The sequence below is a fragment of the Protomyctophum parallelum genome (assembly GCF_964188405.1).
Source record: "Protomyctophum parallelum genome assembly, chromosome: 1".
Classification (NCBI taxonomy): domain Eukaryota; kingdom Metazoa; phylum Chordata; class Actinopteri; order Myctophiformes; family Myctophidae; genus Protomyctophum; species Protomyctophum parallelum.
This window is the reverse complement of record NC_139697.1, coordinates 55,641,177-55,658,351: the sequence shown is the minus strand read 5'-3', so window position 1 is coordinate 55,658,351 and position 17,175 is coordinate 55,641,177. Positions and strand designations below refer to the sequence as shown.

The window sequence follows — 17,175 nt, the reverse complement described above, 5'->3', positions numbered from 1 at the left end:
TTATTAACAGTAATAAATCACACCCCTTACCACACCACCAGACCATGCAAAAATGCATTTCCCACAGCACAAAGTATCAAGGTAGGGTAAGTGATATAATTTTTTGTTAGTTTTTTTTGTCAAAAGGTTAAATCACTATATTCTGAGTAATTGCTAGTGTTTTTTTCAGTAACAGGGGTATCCCTGTCTCTCCAGCTCTTTAATGAATATAATACATTTTCAGGTAGGTGAACATTTTTAGTAGTCATTTATCAGCTTAATTTCTTTGTGTTCCAGTTCCAATTTTGTCTGCTAATTTCTGTGTCATCACTTCCAATTCCACTTGTTTAATCTCTATCCTGACAGCGTTCTCCATCCTGATTGGATCAAATTGGTATCCTGACCTGAAAATGCTTTAACATCTGTTACTGAACCAACACTATATAGCAATGAGTACTATCACAATATAGTTATTTAACACTTTAACCAAAGTAAATCACTTAACTATAGTATTGTGTCATGATAGATGATAGTATGCTGTATATCTATAAACAGTAACAGCTGGAAGCCCTTAAAGCATTTGATACATTGTTAAAATCCAATTAGCTTGAATTCTATACTGAGAGGCATATTAAAGATTTAAATAATCTGCTAGTATTGTCAAACATACAACTTCATTCCAAAACCATTATCATTTAACATTAAAAGCAGTGTATAATAAAAGATAACATGGGCTATCTTGTGTTGGTTTATTTACAAAAATTGTGGACGCAAAACTTGTTTTTCTTTTAGAAATAAAAGAGAAAGGAGCGCATATACATTTGCCTGGAGTAAAAAACAACTAGGTACAACTATAACTGGGTGTCAAAATTGATGCAAAAAGGGATGAGACCAAGACACTAGTCTGGCTACTGCATAGCAAGAATTAAAAAAAAATCCACATATGCATTGCAGCAACAATGCCTTCCTGAATTGACTGATGAAGGTACTGTTGCCACATGATGTAGGTGGATTTACTATTAAAGGCTTTTTTACTTTTCCACTAGAATGCCTTGGTCTCTTCCTTTTTTTGCATGTTTTTCTTTTAGTTTCAAATACCATTTAATGCAGATTAATGCTTAATTTATATGGTTGTCATTTGCAGAAAATAGGCGCTTCACAAGGCACTGTGAGCTTGTTTGTACTATAGATTAAGTAGATTAAGTAACAGGCAAATTAATCAAGTATAAATCAAGCTTTTATGTCTATGAAAAAACAAACACCAATTAGAACCATTTGCATTTACAATCACTGCAGTACAGTCAAAGCCATTCTATACAAAATACAACTGTACAAAAATAAAAACAAATATATACACACATCCCACTCACATCTGACTGACCCTTTACTGGGAAAAAAAAAGGAAATGTATCAAAATATATTATGCAAAAAAGGACTCATGACTTAAGACATTATACTGTCTACATTGTCAAAATGGATCCCAAACACTAAATTTTGTCTCATTAAAATCACAACGCTTTCTGCAACTGATTTTGTGAACCAGCTTGGTCCCTTGGTTGGAGTGTGGTGCTGGGAGGGCGATGCCACCACAGCAACGGATAACGGCAGTATTAATGAGGTCTTTGGGACGTCATCAGTCAGAGGCCAGTGGCGATTGGTCGGTTAAATGCTACAATGTGCTCAGAAACTCTGTGACCTGCAACAACAAAGGGAGAACATGTTATATCATATCCTTTAACATAACTTCTATAAACCTGCATGATCCCTCGTCATTTAAAGTTAAATGTAAATTGACATTTCCATTATTACTACAAAATAATCTAGTTCTGAGATAACCCTTCGTTTTAATATAAAATTCAGCTCATTATGAAAACAGGCGATTATAGATTTTTTAAAACTAGTCAATGATTTTAACTCGTTTACGCAGCGACATCGCTGTCTGACCTTTTCGATGGCGGCTTCTTGTTTTATGCGGTCATTCTTAAAGTCATCGTTGACGTCCAACACCAAGATGGGTAGGTCGTGCAAGTAGCTGAAGTCAAGCCTAAGACACACAAGACAGTTTAGACACTATGCATTTATTTATTATTTTCCAACAATGACCCTAGCCCAAGGACTCACTTTGTGCTTCTGTGGTAGAGCCAGCACTCATGTTTGTAGTGCAACTGTTCTAGGTACTCCAGAGGGATTCCCTGCTCCTCCTCTCTGCCTCGCATCTGCAACCGCTGCATACATCTCTGCAAACATGGGGGGAAAAAATCATTGAAACTAATGAATAACTGGATTAATAAGTGTGAAGAGAGAAATTTATTGAGCAGTCAAGGCTTTCCAATTCCAGACCAAACTCCCAAACAACTACCTGAGGGTCAGCTCGGAGGTAGATCATAGCGTCCAACTCAATCTGGGACTCAAACTGTGACAGCAGCCAGCCGTGCCAGTCCTGGTAGATGGACCACTCAGTCTCGTTCAGGTCGCCCGACTCAAAGAGATTAGAGGCAAAAACATACCTTGTGGGAATACGAGACAGAAATAGATGGCATCAGTGGTCACAGGAAGAGCAATAATAAAAATGTGCATGGAAGGGAAAGAAAATGGAGGGTCAATAAAGTAATGCCCAATTGTTTCTAGGTTGTGCATTGTATCGCAGAATGTATCCGGTTTACAAGCTCACAGCAAGCTCCATTCGCTCCTTACCGGTCACTGTAGACAGAGCGTTCGTAGAACTGGACCGGGTGCTCAGCCTGCTGCAGTTTGGCTGAAGGTGGCTGCATTTGAGAACGGACACGACTCAAACAAGCATAGCTCTGGGGGAGAGAGAGAACAGCACGTTTACTTTGTTCAATGTCCTCCGAAGTGTGATGGAGAATTATAATGTCACTGTACTATATGTTGCTAACAAAACAAGATCCTTTGTGCAGTGTTCCGTCTTATCTTGTGTGCATGTAGTAGAGCACATAGAAGTTAGACGCCCTTTCCGGCTCTGGAGCGTATGTGCTCAAGGGAGGGCAAAACTTTCCCCTTGCGAAGCTCAGTGGAAGCGTGAGTGTGTGCGTCACAGAGCGCATGTGGCAGCGGTGGCCGAACGGATTGCGGATCGGTCTTGATACCGGAAGGTGGCCAGTTCGAATCAGCGGTCCGACACGTTAAAAATTACCACCGCTGAAGTGCCCTTGGACAAGGCATTGAACCACTACCATGAAATGTTCTATGAAATAAGCAGGGCCTGGCTGTAAACAAGTATCTGATTCTGATGCGTAGTCCAGTTACCCTGGGTAAACATAGTACCTTTCCTTTCTGTTCAGGTCTGATCAATCCCAGAAAAGATGCGCTGTGATTGGCCAGTAATCACTTGAGTGGCAACGTGACGTAATGTGCCTTCCAAACTTCCGGCGTACTTCCTCCCCCACTGTAAAAATTTCGACCCCTTCTTCAACACACATGGCTCCAACGAACTGCAGCGTGAGAAATCTATTTTTTGAGTGGTGCAACCACTCCAAGGAACAGCAATGTCCCTATAGCCAAATCCCAATACCCCAAATCTTGACCACTCGCTCACACACTCGATCACTCCAGCATGGCAGTGTTATGGTGAAATTGGTGACCTGCCAAAATCTTGTGGACTTGTGGCCTGAATACCACTATTGAACTCGGCATTGATTTACATTCGGAAACTGACATTATGTGATTGTATACACACATTTCAGCAGGTCACCAATTTCCCCGTAACACCACCATGCTGGAGTGATCGAGTGCGAGTGGCCAAGACTTTGGGTAATGGAATTTGGCTTATGTCCCCATGTTTAGAGTACCAACAGGGGGCACTGTTGCACCACTCACTTCAGACCGGTCTGATCTATGGTGGAGCGTCCCAATCTATTGAGGCTACTGTGCAGTGCAGCACAGTCAAGTTTATAACAAAAGGTTTTATATGGCATTAGGATATACTAGACCGGTGCCAGGCTGTGTAGAGCACAGAGTCGGTAACAATGGAAGTGGGAGAACCATGCCCCACACGGCTATGCAATGCCCGTTGTACCCATGTCAGAGTACCCGTTCCACCAATCTGTCTGTGTCCCTTTTATGACCATATATGGAGATTTCTGTATCCGTCTCTCTGCGTCCCTTTATTCCTATATATAGTGACTGGAGTGGTGTGATGTCAGAACAGGCCAGCTCCATTATGTGAACTCTGTGCAGGGGCCCTGTCCAGAGTGACACTCTTCTGAGGTGTCAACTTTCAAGATATGGTGAGCAATGCTTGCAAACTTTAAACAAGAGTGATTTGTAAATTATTTTTTGTTCATGACAAGAAAGCAGTGGCAAGCATGCATAGTCAAAATTCTACATGTGCACTTAGTATTGCATTTCTGTACCTGCCGCGACACTTGTTGTACATAATTATGTGTCATAATGCATTGCACATGATGCATCGAAATGCTATAGTCACGAAGTTAAACTAATGTGCTTCCAATCCAAACCAATTCATGGTCACTAATAATCAGTGATACAAATAGCCTGCATGCTTAGACTCACTAAATTGAGAAAGGACACAATCATGTCAGCCTCCAGGGTCATGGGATGCAATACTGTACTCTAGTCTAAAGTTGTTGTTAAAGTAGGACTCATAATAAAATGTCCCTGGGAGCCATCTAAAATACCACCCCTGGGTCCCAGGACCCATTACATTGAAAATCCATTTACATCACTGAATTATAACTTTGATTAATATGGAACAATACCCAAATATGTATTAGTGTCATCACATATAACTGGCATTGAAGGAACTGGGACAGACCTGGAAGGTGTAAGACCAGCGACTGGGTTTGTCATACAGCATCTGAAGCAGGTTCCCTCCACTCTTCTGGGAGGAGCTCAACTCCTGCAGAAAAACAACAACATGAACCTCTTCTCACATTACTCACGTTCACCGGTCCCCCTCCCAATGCTCATTTGCCATGCGTTTGCTGTACACTGTAATCAGTTTTGATCATTAGATAGTACCTCATAGATGTCACCATTATTCTGAACGTTGCACCACTTGCCGATGGGCTCAGGGATCACCTCCCAATCATCTGACGTTTTCTCAAGGAGACGCACAAACGTTGACTTGCCAGCAGCTGAAAGTGCACACAGACAGTTAGACACACACACCTACACACATGTTAACACACCTGACCTAGCCAACTCTAATACTGTGGTCTGCTCTGCATTAGTAGACTCATCACATCATCCTCTCTGTGAAGAAGTTAATTAATGCAGCTGCACACTGAAGTGAAACTACGGCTACATAGAAATAGTAGATTGTATATTTAATAGGCCTATGTCAAACCACTCCACTGCAGAAAGTTAGTAACAACTTTAAATGTCACATTGTTTGTGTATTATTAGCCTTAGATCTCGTAGATGTATTGTTACATGATGTTGACATCGTAGGTATACAAATGTCAACATTGATAAAATACAGTGTTAAGGAATGATAATTTAGTGCATATAGATTTATGATGCATACATTCCATTAAAGACTTGAAAGAACACTGAATTTGGCGCCATGCATGAGACTCGCGGCGGGATATTTGTTATTGTCCTGTAAAACATGTAGATTAATTTCACACCACTATTTATTTTAGCGGGCATTAACATTAACACGAATACATTGGACCAGAGTACGTCGTTGAAAAGCATTTTTAAACAGCATATTAAGTGCCATGATGCAAGATTACTTCATTCGGCAGAATCGGCACCAATATGACTGAGAATATAAATCGGTTTTAAATTACCAAGCAGTCACTCACCTATATTTCCTTCAATTGATATCTTCTTTGCTCTTTTCTCGAAGCTGTTGTCAAAGCTAGGACTGGGACATATTCTTTTCGGCGGGGTTGCCATTGTGTACTAGCAAACAGAGAGCAGCAGCTGCCTCAGATTAGAGAGTATTAGTACAGACAAGCAGCAGATGCGCGGGTTCCAAGTGAAGTATTAACTGAAGCACAAAATCGAAGTCCGCGCCTAAAGAGCGTCCACTTCCTAAGGGGGTGGGGCCGGTTTTCGTTGGACCAAGATGCTCTGGACGAAGATAACCCTCTTTGTTCTGTTATGGGTCGTATTAAAATGGTTGACTTCGCATGATTGATTGATTGATTGAAAATTGTATTAACAGTTTTTAGAATGGGTACATTAACAGTTCAACGAAATATACAGTTCAATACAAAATCTGCTAAGAGGAATCATGAAACAGAAAAAAAAGCACTAATACTTGTTTACATACGTTCTCCATTTTCAACAATAAAACTTTTCAGAAGTTATTTGTAGTTTGTTTGATAATATTTACAGCTCACGGAAAAGTGTGTACGTGTGTGCCTTAGTTAAATCCAGAGTTATTATTTTAAGAACACAGATCTTGTAATGCAAGGGGGTCCGCGACTGACAGTGTGAGTGACAGGGAATAAATCTGAGAGCTGTAAAGGCCTATTCATAGTCTGGAGTCCGAAAATCCAGACTATGAGTAAAGGCTCATACATAGTCTGGATTTTCGGTGCGGTGGTCACGGTCACCTCACCTCACCTGCTCACCACCGAAAATCCAGACTATGAATAGACTTTGATTGATATTTATTAACAGTTTGTAGAATTTACAGTACATTTTAAGCACAAACTCAATACAAAGACTGTCAACTGTGAGTGGACGACCCAATTAAGCATTACACTTGTTTACAACAGGGTCCACATTGTTCAATTCATCAAAACATTTAAATAATGGGAAGCAAAAAAGGGAAAAGATACAATATACAGTGAGGGAAAATGGGGTGGGGGGGTGATGGGGGGATTCAGATTTTACAGAGGCCAGTTTCGAATTGGCGGCGAATAGGCGGCCTTAAGAAGTGTGGCTCCACCTTTTAGAGGGCTCCACACGTCCACTCACACGCAGCGCAGGCAAGGCAACCGGTAGGTTATCTCTGCTTTCTGTACGATCTTTGGTTCAAGGCTACGGACCGGAAGTAGTCCCACGGCGGCCTAGTATCTGCTAACCTCGCCTCACCAGGCTTTCCACCGCCTCTGTATCTGCCGTATTCGGAGGTGGCACATGCGCACTGCAGTGTGGTTGTAGACGTCTCGACGAGGAAAACGGGACAAACCGCCACGCCGAAAAACATTTAATTTCTGACCAAGGTAAACCTATTTTACTGTCCTATACGCGTCTCTGTTATTACATGCACGTTGTGTTTCAGTTAGCGTTAACAAATAGCAGCCAGAAATGGGTTCATAAACATCATGTAAATTGTGTAATGTAAATGTTGCTGTATTGGTCTGTGTGTGAGGCCTGTGCGTGTGTCTTTGTGTGGCGCCGACCAGGCAGCAGCATGCTGCTTTGTGCTAAAAGTTGATTTATAGATTATAATACACGCTTGCTTTTTACTCCAAATGTTGCGTAAAACATTTGTGGTTCGTACTTTGGGGGCTGATTGTTATTGTTCGTTTGATTAGGGCCTCCGTGCCCCAGTCGTTATCTCTTCGCTAACCCATTCATTCCACCAGGCTAACCGGTAGTAGGATTAAACAATAAACATACAATCAGTTTCGATTTACTCCAAACCCCCACGTTAATCGGACTCGTGAAAGTAGACGAAACAAGAATTTCGGCATATTATTAAAACATTTAAAAGTGTACTCTCGATCGACTTGTTTTCAGGCGTTAGCAAGATAGCTAACCAATGCTTACGTGTTATCAATTTATTATGGGAAAATCAAATTTACATTCTCTACAATCAAAGAACAAGACACACAATTTGAGATGGGAGGGGGGAAAAGCCTATATTCCAAATATTTTCACCGTGAACAAAGCCAGTAAATATGTATTTATTTGCAATAGGGGGCGACATACTGTAGTAGTTCGAACATGAAGCCTAATGGTCTCTAATCTCTATGCATGGTTAATGTGAGCAGGACAGGGACAAACAAAAAATAATTATGCCCTCTGACCGTGTGGCAGTAGTATGAGAAAGCATATTTAGATTGTGTAAATGTCCTTAGTTGACTGCAATTCCCAGGGGCCTGTACCTTTTCCACCAGCCACCAGGGGACACCTCCTGTTTCTTTTCTTTTTTACACATCTTTTTTTTGGGTGAACACGTATGTCTAATCTGACTGCTATTTTTGACAAATGACTGTTTGGAATTGCCCCCATGCAGAATAGATGGTCACTGTAGAGCTCAATACTCTGATAGGAGAGTGTGGATTGTCCAGAGTTGGTATGGGGCTAGACTGCACTCTCGCATCGCAGGGATGCTGTGATTCATTTGGTTAATGTCGTTACATTGTCACCACTCGCCAACACCAACCTACTGATATAATCTTCGTCTGGTCACAAGTAATCTGCCGGCTGTACTAGAGTAGTGGTACTAGTGACGGAAACGTCTTTTTATTACCTAAAGCTGTTAAGAATAATTATTATTATCGCTGCTGTCTTTAGCCGATTTAGCCTCTAACTATTGGATCTGTCTAATAATTTCAGGGCAGCAGATTGAGGATGGCTGATGAGGGCTATGTGGTAAGGATACGGGGTCTGCCATGGTCCTGCTCCCTGGAAGAGATTTCAAGATTCTTCTCTGGTAAGATGAATGCAATCAATGCGTCATAACTCATAAGTAATTATTGGATAGAGATGGTAATGCATGGATTGAAAATTCTGCCAATTATACAAGGAAAAGTGGCCAACAACTGCAGTGGTATCCACGTAACAGACTTCAGAATTATATAAACACATATGTTATGTACGTGTATGAGTGTCGTACTGTTCTTTCTGCTTTGGCAATGTAAACGTATGTTTTCTCATGCCAATAAAGCCCTTTGAATTGAATTGAATTGAGTGTCAGCCTTGTTATATGACATTATGTGTACTAACACTAGTTCACTGGCTGTCTGTAACACAATCAGACCTCTGGTCATTAGACGCTGGCCTAGATAAGAATACGATCTGGTGAGGGTGCAACTCACTATGCGATACTCTCTCAGGCCTATTGTTAATTCCTCTGTGTGGGTGTGGGACCGGGTGTCATAAATGCTAAATCATGACTCTGTGGATGGATTATTGCATTGTTTTGGTTTGTATATCTTTTTGGGGTGAAGAACCTTTCATTAAATATGGTATATAAACCAAATCGACTTGATTTGCCTCGTTCCAGACTGTAAACTGGCTGATGATGGTAGCAGCATCCACTTCACCTACACCCGAGAGGGCCGACCCAGTGGAGAGGCCTTTGTCGAGATGGAGACTGAAGAGGACCTGAAACGGGCTGTTAAGAAAGACAGAGAGACCCTGGGACACAGATATGTAGAAGGTAAGGGAAACATGAATAACAATGTGTAAGGTGGTCTTTCATCCTTTCATGTATGAGACAATGAAGGAACAGAACACTACAGGGCATGGGAGGAAATAATTATAAGAATAAAGCAATTTGAATTGAAATAAAATTCTGCTGTTCCTGGACAAAAGACTGATAGTGTTGGCAGACCATTTAAATGCATATGCATGGTCCTGACCTAGACAAAGGACAGGTAGGTACTGGTCAATTAACACATGTTTGTATTGCATAGTCATGTGACTGAGTATTGACGTAGGCTGTTTTATATAAAACATTTAACTTGCGGAAATCATTGTCTACTAAAAATAATAATATTGTAATTATTTGACTTCTATACATTACTGTGTATTACAAATAATTGTGCAATTAGATCGTGAATGACTGCGCCGTCATGTCAGTGGGATCAGTTGCACGAGTAGTACACGATCCAATGGTAGCCCATGCGTTCCGCCGGGACCAGAAGCGCCACTTAACGTGAATGAATCATTTGAACATTGGAACGAAATTAACGTTTTTTTTTCCCACCACAGGAGAGTAAATCATAAAAGTCAAATAATTAAAAGACACAAATGCATCTCATTCTAGTAATAGAGTATGCAACTGGGATTGGGTGTGAAGGAAGGGGCACAGAAACAACACATTGCATGATAAGAGAGGGTTTGTTTTGGACTGGGTTGAGAATGGTGTATGTATGCATTTCATTCACAAGATAAATCACTTAATCATGACAAAATATTTTATCAATATGACGGAGCCAACATTTAATCTGTTATACTGTGTGTGTGTGTGTGTGTGTGTGTGTGTGTGTGTGTGTGTGTGTGTGTGTGTGTGTGTGTAAGGAAATGGCAGTCATGTGACTGATAAAACGTTGCATTTATGGAAATAATTCTCAACTAATAAAAGAATAACTACATTGGGTACATATATCACAACTGTGTGTGTGTGTGTGTGTGGCAGTGTTTAAATCCAACAGTGTGGAGATGGACTGGGTTTTGAAGCACACTGGCCCAGGTTGTTCAGAGCCTGAGGGGGAGGGTCTGGTCCGACTGCGAGGTCTCCCCTTTGGCTGCAGCAAGGAGGAAATTGTTCAGTTCTTCTCTGGTAATGAACACTACCTCTTCCTTCTCTCTCTCCCCTGTACACAGTAATAATAGCAACTAATGCTATAAATATATACGTGTATGTGTGTGTGTGTGTGTGTGTGTGTAAATATAAATATTTTGATCCCATGTAATACCGGCTGAGTACGGGACATATCTGAACATATCATTTTTTTGTGCCGCACTATATATTGTAGTTGTAATTTTATGTATGTTTAGTTTGTTGCTGTGATCTGGAAATGGCTTACCAATTTAATCTATACCTGTCTGTTTGTTGTAAAGGATTGGAGATTGTTCCCAATGGCATCACGTTGCCCATGGACTACCAGGAGAGTACAGGAGAGGCCTTTGTCCAATTCGCAAACCAAGAAATCGCTGAGAGGGCCCTAAAGAAGCATAAGGAACGGATTGGACACAGGTAACTGACCAGGCAGTGACTGTGGAAATGATGGAATTAATTTACGTAATCTTTTGTGCAGAAAGATTAGATGCACAATACTGAACTTGTGGCCCATGTGCGATCATTTCCATAGTCATTTTGGCCTACATTGCTTTTAAAAAACAGCTTTATACAGTAAACCATATTTAAAAAATAACAGCACATGCTGGCATAAAAATAAACTCACTATATAGATTATATATAGATATAAAGTGTGGTTTCGGAGGGGTATAATGGGAAAATACTAACCCACCACCACAGAGACCTGGGGTCAGTTCCCAGCAGCTGTCTCTGCTTGACAGAGCACTGCAATTTGGCATTTGGCAGTGTTCACAGATGGAAAGCCAGTAGAGGACTGTGTCCTTTGTAGAACTAGAAGTTCATTTTCCAGCTGTATTGGAGATATCCTCCTACTTAACCAATGCCTTTCCCCCCCCTTCTTTTTGGTCTGGTGGTTACCTCTAAATGAAATTACTTGAACTGGATGGAAACAATTTTTCATTGCAAACCAATACTGTATTTGTTATACAAAGATGCTGTCCATATTGGGACGGTGTCAGGCTTTATTTTCAAAGCAGTAGGCTTGTCAGCAGATAATTTCTCTGCTGTTAAAAAAACCCTACATTTAATTTACGTGTCACCAAATGTATTGGTATGCACTCTCCAATTCGTGTTTTGGGGCGCCTGTTAAGCGGTGTGACCTCCCAGTGAAACTCCTCGTCAGGTGAAAAAGAAGCGTCCTCTGTGTATTGGAGGAGGCACGTGGAGTACACCCTCTCCAGGCCAATAGTGGCAGTGACTGTGACTGCAGTACATGGTAAATGTTGACGATATCATAAATATATACAGTTTATATAAATACTTCACGTGTTATGTGCCTGTAGGTACATTGAGATCTTTAAGTCGAGCCGGGCAGAGGTGCGGACCCACTATGAGCCTCCTCGTAAAGCCATGGGAGGCATGCAGCGGCCAGGACCCTACGACAGGCCGGGGGGAGGAGGCAGAGGGGGAGGTTACAACGGCATGAGTCGAGGAGGTTCCCACGACAGGATGAGGAGGGGTGGGTACGGAGGTGAGGAGCAGTTGGACCGCTTTGGCAAGGTCTCTAGAAATTGCCCTGTAAAAAGGGAGAAAAAAAAAGTCACAGGCGAAACTCTCCTTCAGCAAGAAGACATCACTTCACTCCGGGCCACTTGTCTGTTGCAGTTCTTTATGTAAATAACCTTCCTCTTCCCACTCCTCTCTTGCTCTAGGAGGTGGCTCAGATCGCTATAGTGACAGTGGTTCTAGCTTTCAGAGTACAACAGGACACTGTGTCCACATGAGAGGACTGCCCTACCGAGCTTCAGAGACGGACATATTCAACGTGAGCATGAACACTCACATACTGTATATACTGTACATTCACACACATGTCAATTAATACAATTATCCTTGAACCCTCAGTTCAAGTTGTGTTGCATGTATTTCTTTCCTTTAATTAACAGCACTGTGTGTGATGTGCTCTTCATGCAGTTCTTCTCTCCTCTGAACCCTGTGCGTGTGCACATCGAGGTGGGACACGATGGCAGGGTGACCGGGGAGGCAGATGTGGAGTTTGCCACACATGAAGACGCTGTGGCGGCAATGTCCAAAGACAAGGCCAACATGCGTGAGTCTCTTTGCAAACCCAGACATAGACTAATTATTCAAAAAATTGTTGATGCTGGAAACACATTTTTTTTTAAATATTTTTTAGTGTTGATGCTGTAAACAAATATTGTCGTTTTGATTGAAATACGTCTTTTTGTATATGATACAAAATGGATGAATATCAAAAATAATGTATATATTCAGGGTTGCAGATATTTAAAAGGTATCAGGAAACTTTAATCCAACATTGATCAAATCGCCCCTACATTCAGAATGCATAAAACAGTAGGTGTCTTCTTCTTCCACAGAGCATCGTTATGTGGAGCTGTTCCTCAACTCAACAGCAGGGGGCAGTAACGGTGGCTATGGGGGCCAAATGATGGGTAGGTGTCTAGAAAGATGAGCCTGACAACTTCTTACTTTAAAAACGGCAAAGAATGCAATAACTCACAATCACAGTGGACGATGACAAATATAAGAAACATGCGTCACTCGGAAGTATGTAATATTTTAGTGCCACAGTGCCCAATGAACAGTTTGGGTGTGTTATGTGTTACTATTTATAAATGTCAAATATTTATTCTTTTGGTAACTTTCTTGCTGTGCACATCATGCACAACGAATATCACATTGTATTTCCGACCACATTTTTCTTCAAGGGTATTTGTGAAGATCCGATATGGATAGAGTCCACAGGGATGCATCTAGTCAAGTCAGTTGTGTCTTCTCACATCGGTGACTTCTCTCCTTAGAACACTCTTCTAATAAAAGCACCCTGTTACCAAAGTGTTTTCTTCCCAGTTGAAAATGCTTCCACACCCATGAGTTGAATATATTGAAACCCTCTGCAAGCAGATAAATGAGCAGAAATTCAAACTCTCACCGCATCGCAGCGGGACACGTTGTGAACTTGTAAATCAGCTATTTTCGGCATGCAGCCAAAAATATCTTGTTAGTCAACTAAAAGTAAAACATTTCAGGTGACTAAAATATGGCTCAAACTTAACAGTATTTTATTCAAAAGGCTATGACTAAAACGAAATCGCTGTCAAAATCACTGCTATTGGAACTGGAAGAACAAGTCCGAACTGGTCTTTTTTTCCCCAAAATGTAGACGAACACTAAAACGGAACGTAAACTGATTAGCAACAGATGCTAATTTTCTAAATGTTCTAGATGTCATAAAATGGTATCGAATGCCGCAGCATGTGTGCGGCCATAAACCAGCCAAAATGATGCAGCATGCCTGGTCTTCAACTTGCCAAGATCCCCCCCCTATGCCCTTTCTGCTCACCCCATTTTCTCCCGGGAATAAAACACTGACGGGCCTACGAGGCAACCAAAGGCACTCCACCTCCATAGATTAAAGGCCTGATCCTTGTTATCATGTTTGTTTCTCAATGGCAGTCCATACTGTCCGACCACCGAACTTTTCGTCAGAAAGATCAGACTTAAATTTTTTCTCCAAAGTAGAGTTTGGCGAGTCACATCATCTGGGAGTGCAGCTTTCAGAACAAAAATTCGGAGGAATGCATTTCAGAAATTGCGAGTGATGTCATGTTGTAGTTGTACCGGAGCTTTCCGACGAAAAGTTTGATGGTCGGAGACAGTATGGACTGCCCTTTAGGCTTGTTTTTTCTAGACCACAAATGTTGAGAATGTAATTTAGATTGACCAGTTTCATAGTTTACCTGGAATTGTAGTTTCTTGATGGCATTATACTGTTTGCATTGTATGTGATTAACTCGTATTTCTCTGGATAAGAGCGTCTGCTAAATAAGCTAAATTGTAATGTTCTCTATCTCCTAGGAGGTAACCAGTCGTCCTATGGTAACCAGGGAATGGGAGGAGGCTACTCTGGAAGCTACAACAATAATTCAGGCATGGGGGGCTACAATGATTACAGTAAGCACCAACTCCCTGATCTCTCTCTCACATAAAATGTCTTGTCCTGTTATCCTGGCATGGCTTATTAGTTTATTTGTATACTAATAGAAGTATACGTTTTGTGATGGCCATTCAAAGTGCTTTACAGAAGGCATAAAACTGCATCTACAAAGAACTGAATTATTAAATGGATAAAGCTTTTAAAAAAAGCAGTATTGGAAAATCATCAAATTGCAATTATGGGTTTTATTTTCTTATTCCCACACTATCGGCAGTAAACTCATATTCATCAGAGGTATCATATTATGCTTCTGTTCTGCCACCAACATGTGAAATGGTCCCAGTCATTTACTGGGCCAACAATAGAGCTTGTTTTTCAAAGATGCTTAAAGGTGCTGTGAGTGATATTTTGGGGGTTAAAACAAAATAATGTTTTTGCTTTGTTAGAAAGTTAAAGTTCTCATACTTGGATAGTAATCAAATCAAATTGCTAAGTGTTTGTTTAGTAACAGGAGTCTCCCAGTCTCTCTAGCTCTTTAGTAAACAGAAAATACATTTTCAGGTGGATCACCAATTTCATCAATCAGGATCTTCACCACTTCCAATTTCAATTGTTTATCCTGTATAAATTCTCTCTCCTGAAGGGATGAAATCGGAATCCAACCAGAAAAAAATGTGTATTGTTCACTAAAGTGTAGCCCCACAATCTCCGAATGCTATATAGAGTCTGGAACTACACCTACACCGACTGTAAAGATGAAACGGAAGTGGGGAGGAGGCTCCTCGTGATAGACCTTCCTTTGCTCCAGACTGTATTACGGAAGCATTTGAAAATTGCAAGAGGCAACGCGAGACTAGAGAGACGAGGAATGATTGCTATAAGCGTGTCTAGCCATTTAACACGTATACTATTTATTACACCACCTTTAATGTTAGTGTTTCCCTGAACACTTTATATACACCATATACTGGCTCTCAAAAATATTGGGAAAATAATATAGTTGCTACATAAATGCATTTTCTATTACTATTTTATTTTTATTTTTTACTTACTTAGAGATCCTGATGTATCTATTCCTCCTTCTTGTTAGGTAACCAGGGCGGAATGAACAGCAGTTACTATGGCAACAGCCGCAGCATGAACGGCGGATGGGGCATGTAACCATGGCGATGGAAGGGGGCTGGGGGTCTATTCACTTGGCTTCATTCAATTCCGTACACCTTGTTGTGTGACAGATGGTGACATGAGCATTTCTTATGAATGAGTTTTTTTTCCTTCCGTTTTTGAATGCTTAAAGTAAATCCTTGTGGACCGACTGAATTCAGAGAATTGAACCCAGTCCCAGATGGGTACTCCAGAACATTACATTTGAAAGAGTTGGGACAACAGTCCAGTAGACACTTTCTGATATGTTTTAAAAAAAACTCAATTAGCTTATATGTATTTATTTGTTTTATTTTTCTCTTTTTCCAAGTAAAAATTTGGTTTTGATTTGTACCTCTCAGCGTGACATTCGATTTGTAGGAACTATTAAGCTACCAAATTATTATGTATGTCATATGCGGCGATATGCCCATGTCCCAACTCATCCATGTATAAGGTTCTGTGATACCTCAACAGGTGCCATGTTTCATTTGGGAGGGGTATTTTTTGTTTAGACAGATTTTTGTACAGATTAGATTTTTATTCTGGTACCAACCTGTGTGTGTGTTTGTTTTTCTTTCCCCCCTTTTTTATGCATTTAAATACCAGAATACCAGGTTGGTACCAGAATACCAGTTTGGTACCATCCTTGGAACGCATTTCAGGTATTTAAAGAATATTTAGTTTCCCCTCAACATGTACATTTTGATGACCTTCGGTAATGTCTGTCTGGTTTTATCAAGCTCATCTCAACCATTTCTAATATTTCTGAGGTTATTTTTGGACAACTGCCCACCATGTGTCTGCTTTTCTTGCTTCAGGTGCTATTTGGCCCTGGCCCACTGTTGTTCTCAAAATATAACCGCTTGAACCCTTATATCCCTATTCTGGTCAAAATAAGTGTAATAGACACATTGTGAGTTTCCATATCGGCTGATTTCAGCAAAGATTTGGTCCAGAGGAGCAAATTAGTGGGACAAGCATGGGCCCCTGTGGTTAAAACTTATTAGTGTTTTTGTTTGTGACTCGGCTCTTTAAAATTGTGATTTTCAGTGAAGAGTCCATTTGGAACAACAAAATGTACTACAATTGGCCAGACTGAAGTAAATATCTCAGAAAATGTCCTGTATTTGGCCCTTTTTATTTAGAGGTCGCATATCTTTTTTCATGTATTGATTACTTTGCATCTAACACAATGTATTACACTTGAGAGAATGTCTGTTGTATAGAAGACGTAATGAAGCGCACAGCTCATTTTCGAGTGGAAGGAGTAGCAGATCTTTTAAACCGTTATGGTCATAACTTTTACAAATCCCACTTGTTCCTTTGGTTCTGCTGTCTTAAATAAACATTGATACCAATGCTGTGTATGTAATGTCTTGAGTATGAGTGAACTGTGTGCAACCGACTTGTAATGTATTTGAATCTGGAAAGAGAACAACCTTACAGTTAAGTCTGATTTTGCCCTTGCACACACAGAATGGCAAGCTCTGTGAGCCTGTGCCACTCTCGGAACACCTGAGCTTGAATTAAGCGTCATACAGCTGTTTTTCTGTGCTTGATATATTTTGTGAAGCATCTATTGACCAACACCACTGTTGGTACATTTTAAATCCTTGTTTCCTGTGGATAGTAT

The 17,175-nt window shown here is 40.7% G+C and overlaps 2 protein-coding genes across 4 annotated transcripts; one reads left to right on the top strand and one right to left on the bottom strand.

Moving 5' to 3' along the window:
- Positions 1-1,387: 1,387 nt before the first annotated feature.
- On the bottom strand, positions 1,388-5,933 carry LOC310863572 (deoxycytidine kinase 2). The gene is made up of 8 exons (XM_083772017.1): positions 5,772-5,933; positions 4,981-5,096; positions 4,775-4,858; positions 2,674-2,783; positions 2,339-2,486; positions 2,101-2,216; positions 1,924-2,023; positions 1,388-1,675 (listed from the first exon to the last, which is right to left on the bottom strand). Exons 1-8 carry the CDS (start codon positions 5,863-5,865, stop codon positions 1,649-1,651), a joined length of 795 nt encoding a protein of 264 aa, XP_083628143.1. The 5' UTR covers positions 5,866-5,933; the 3' UTR covers positions 1,388-1,648.
- A 1,135-nt stretch (positions 5,934-7,068) lies between these two features.
- LOC310873070 (heterogeneous nuclear ribonucleoprotein H2-like) lies at positions 7,069-16,964 on the top strand. 3 transcript variants are annotated; one of them, XM_083785354.1, is made up of 11 exons: positions 7,069-7,145; positions 8,488-8,584; positions 9,158-9,313; positions 10,295-10,438; positions 10,720-10,855; positions 11,761-11,936; positions 12,130-12,242; positions 12,392-12,527; positions 12,817-12,891; positions 14,318-14,413; positions 15,487-16,964. In XM_083785354.1, the coding sequence occupies exons 2-11, from the start codon at positions 8,503-8,505 to the stop codon at positions 15,555-15,557; spliced, it is 1,185 nt and encodes a 394-aa protein (XP_083641480.1). In that variant the 5' UTR covers positions 7,069-7,145; positions 8,488-8,502; the 3' UTR covers positions 15,558-16,964. The 3 variants fall into 3 exon arrangements, with proteins under 3 accessions (XP_083641480.1, XP_083641479.1, XP_083641481.1); XM_083785353.1 differs by having other exon boundaries at positions 11,761-11,948; XM_083785355.1 differs by having other exon boundaries at positions 11,761-11,948; positions 15,483-15,522.
- Positions 16,965-17,175: the final 211 nt, after the last annotated feature.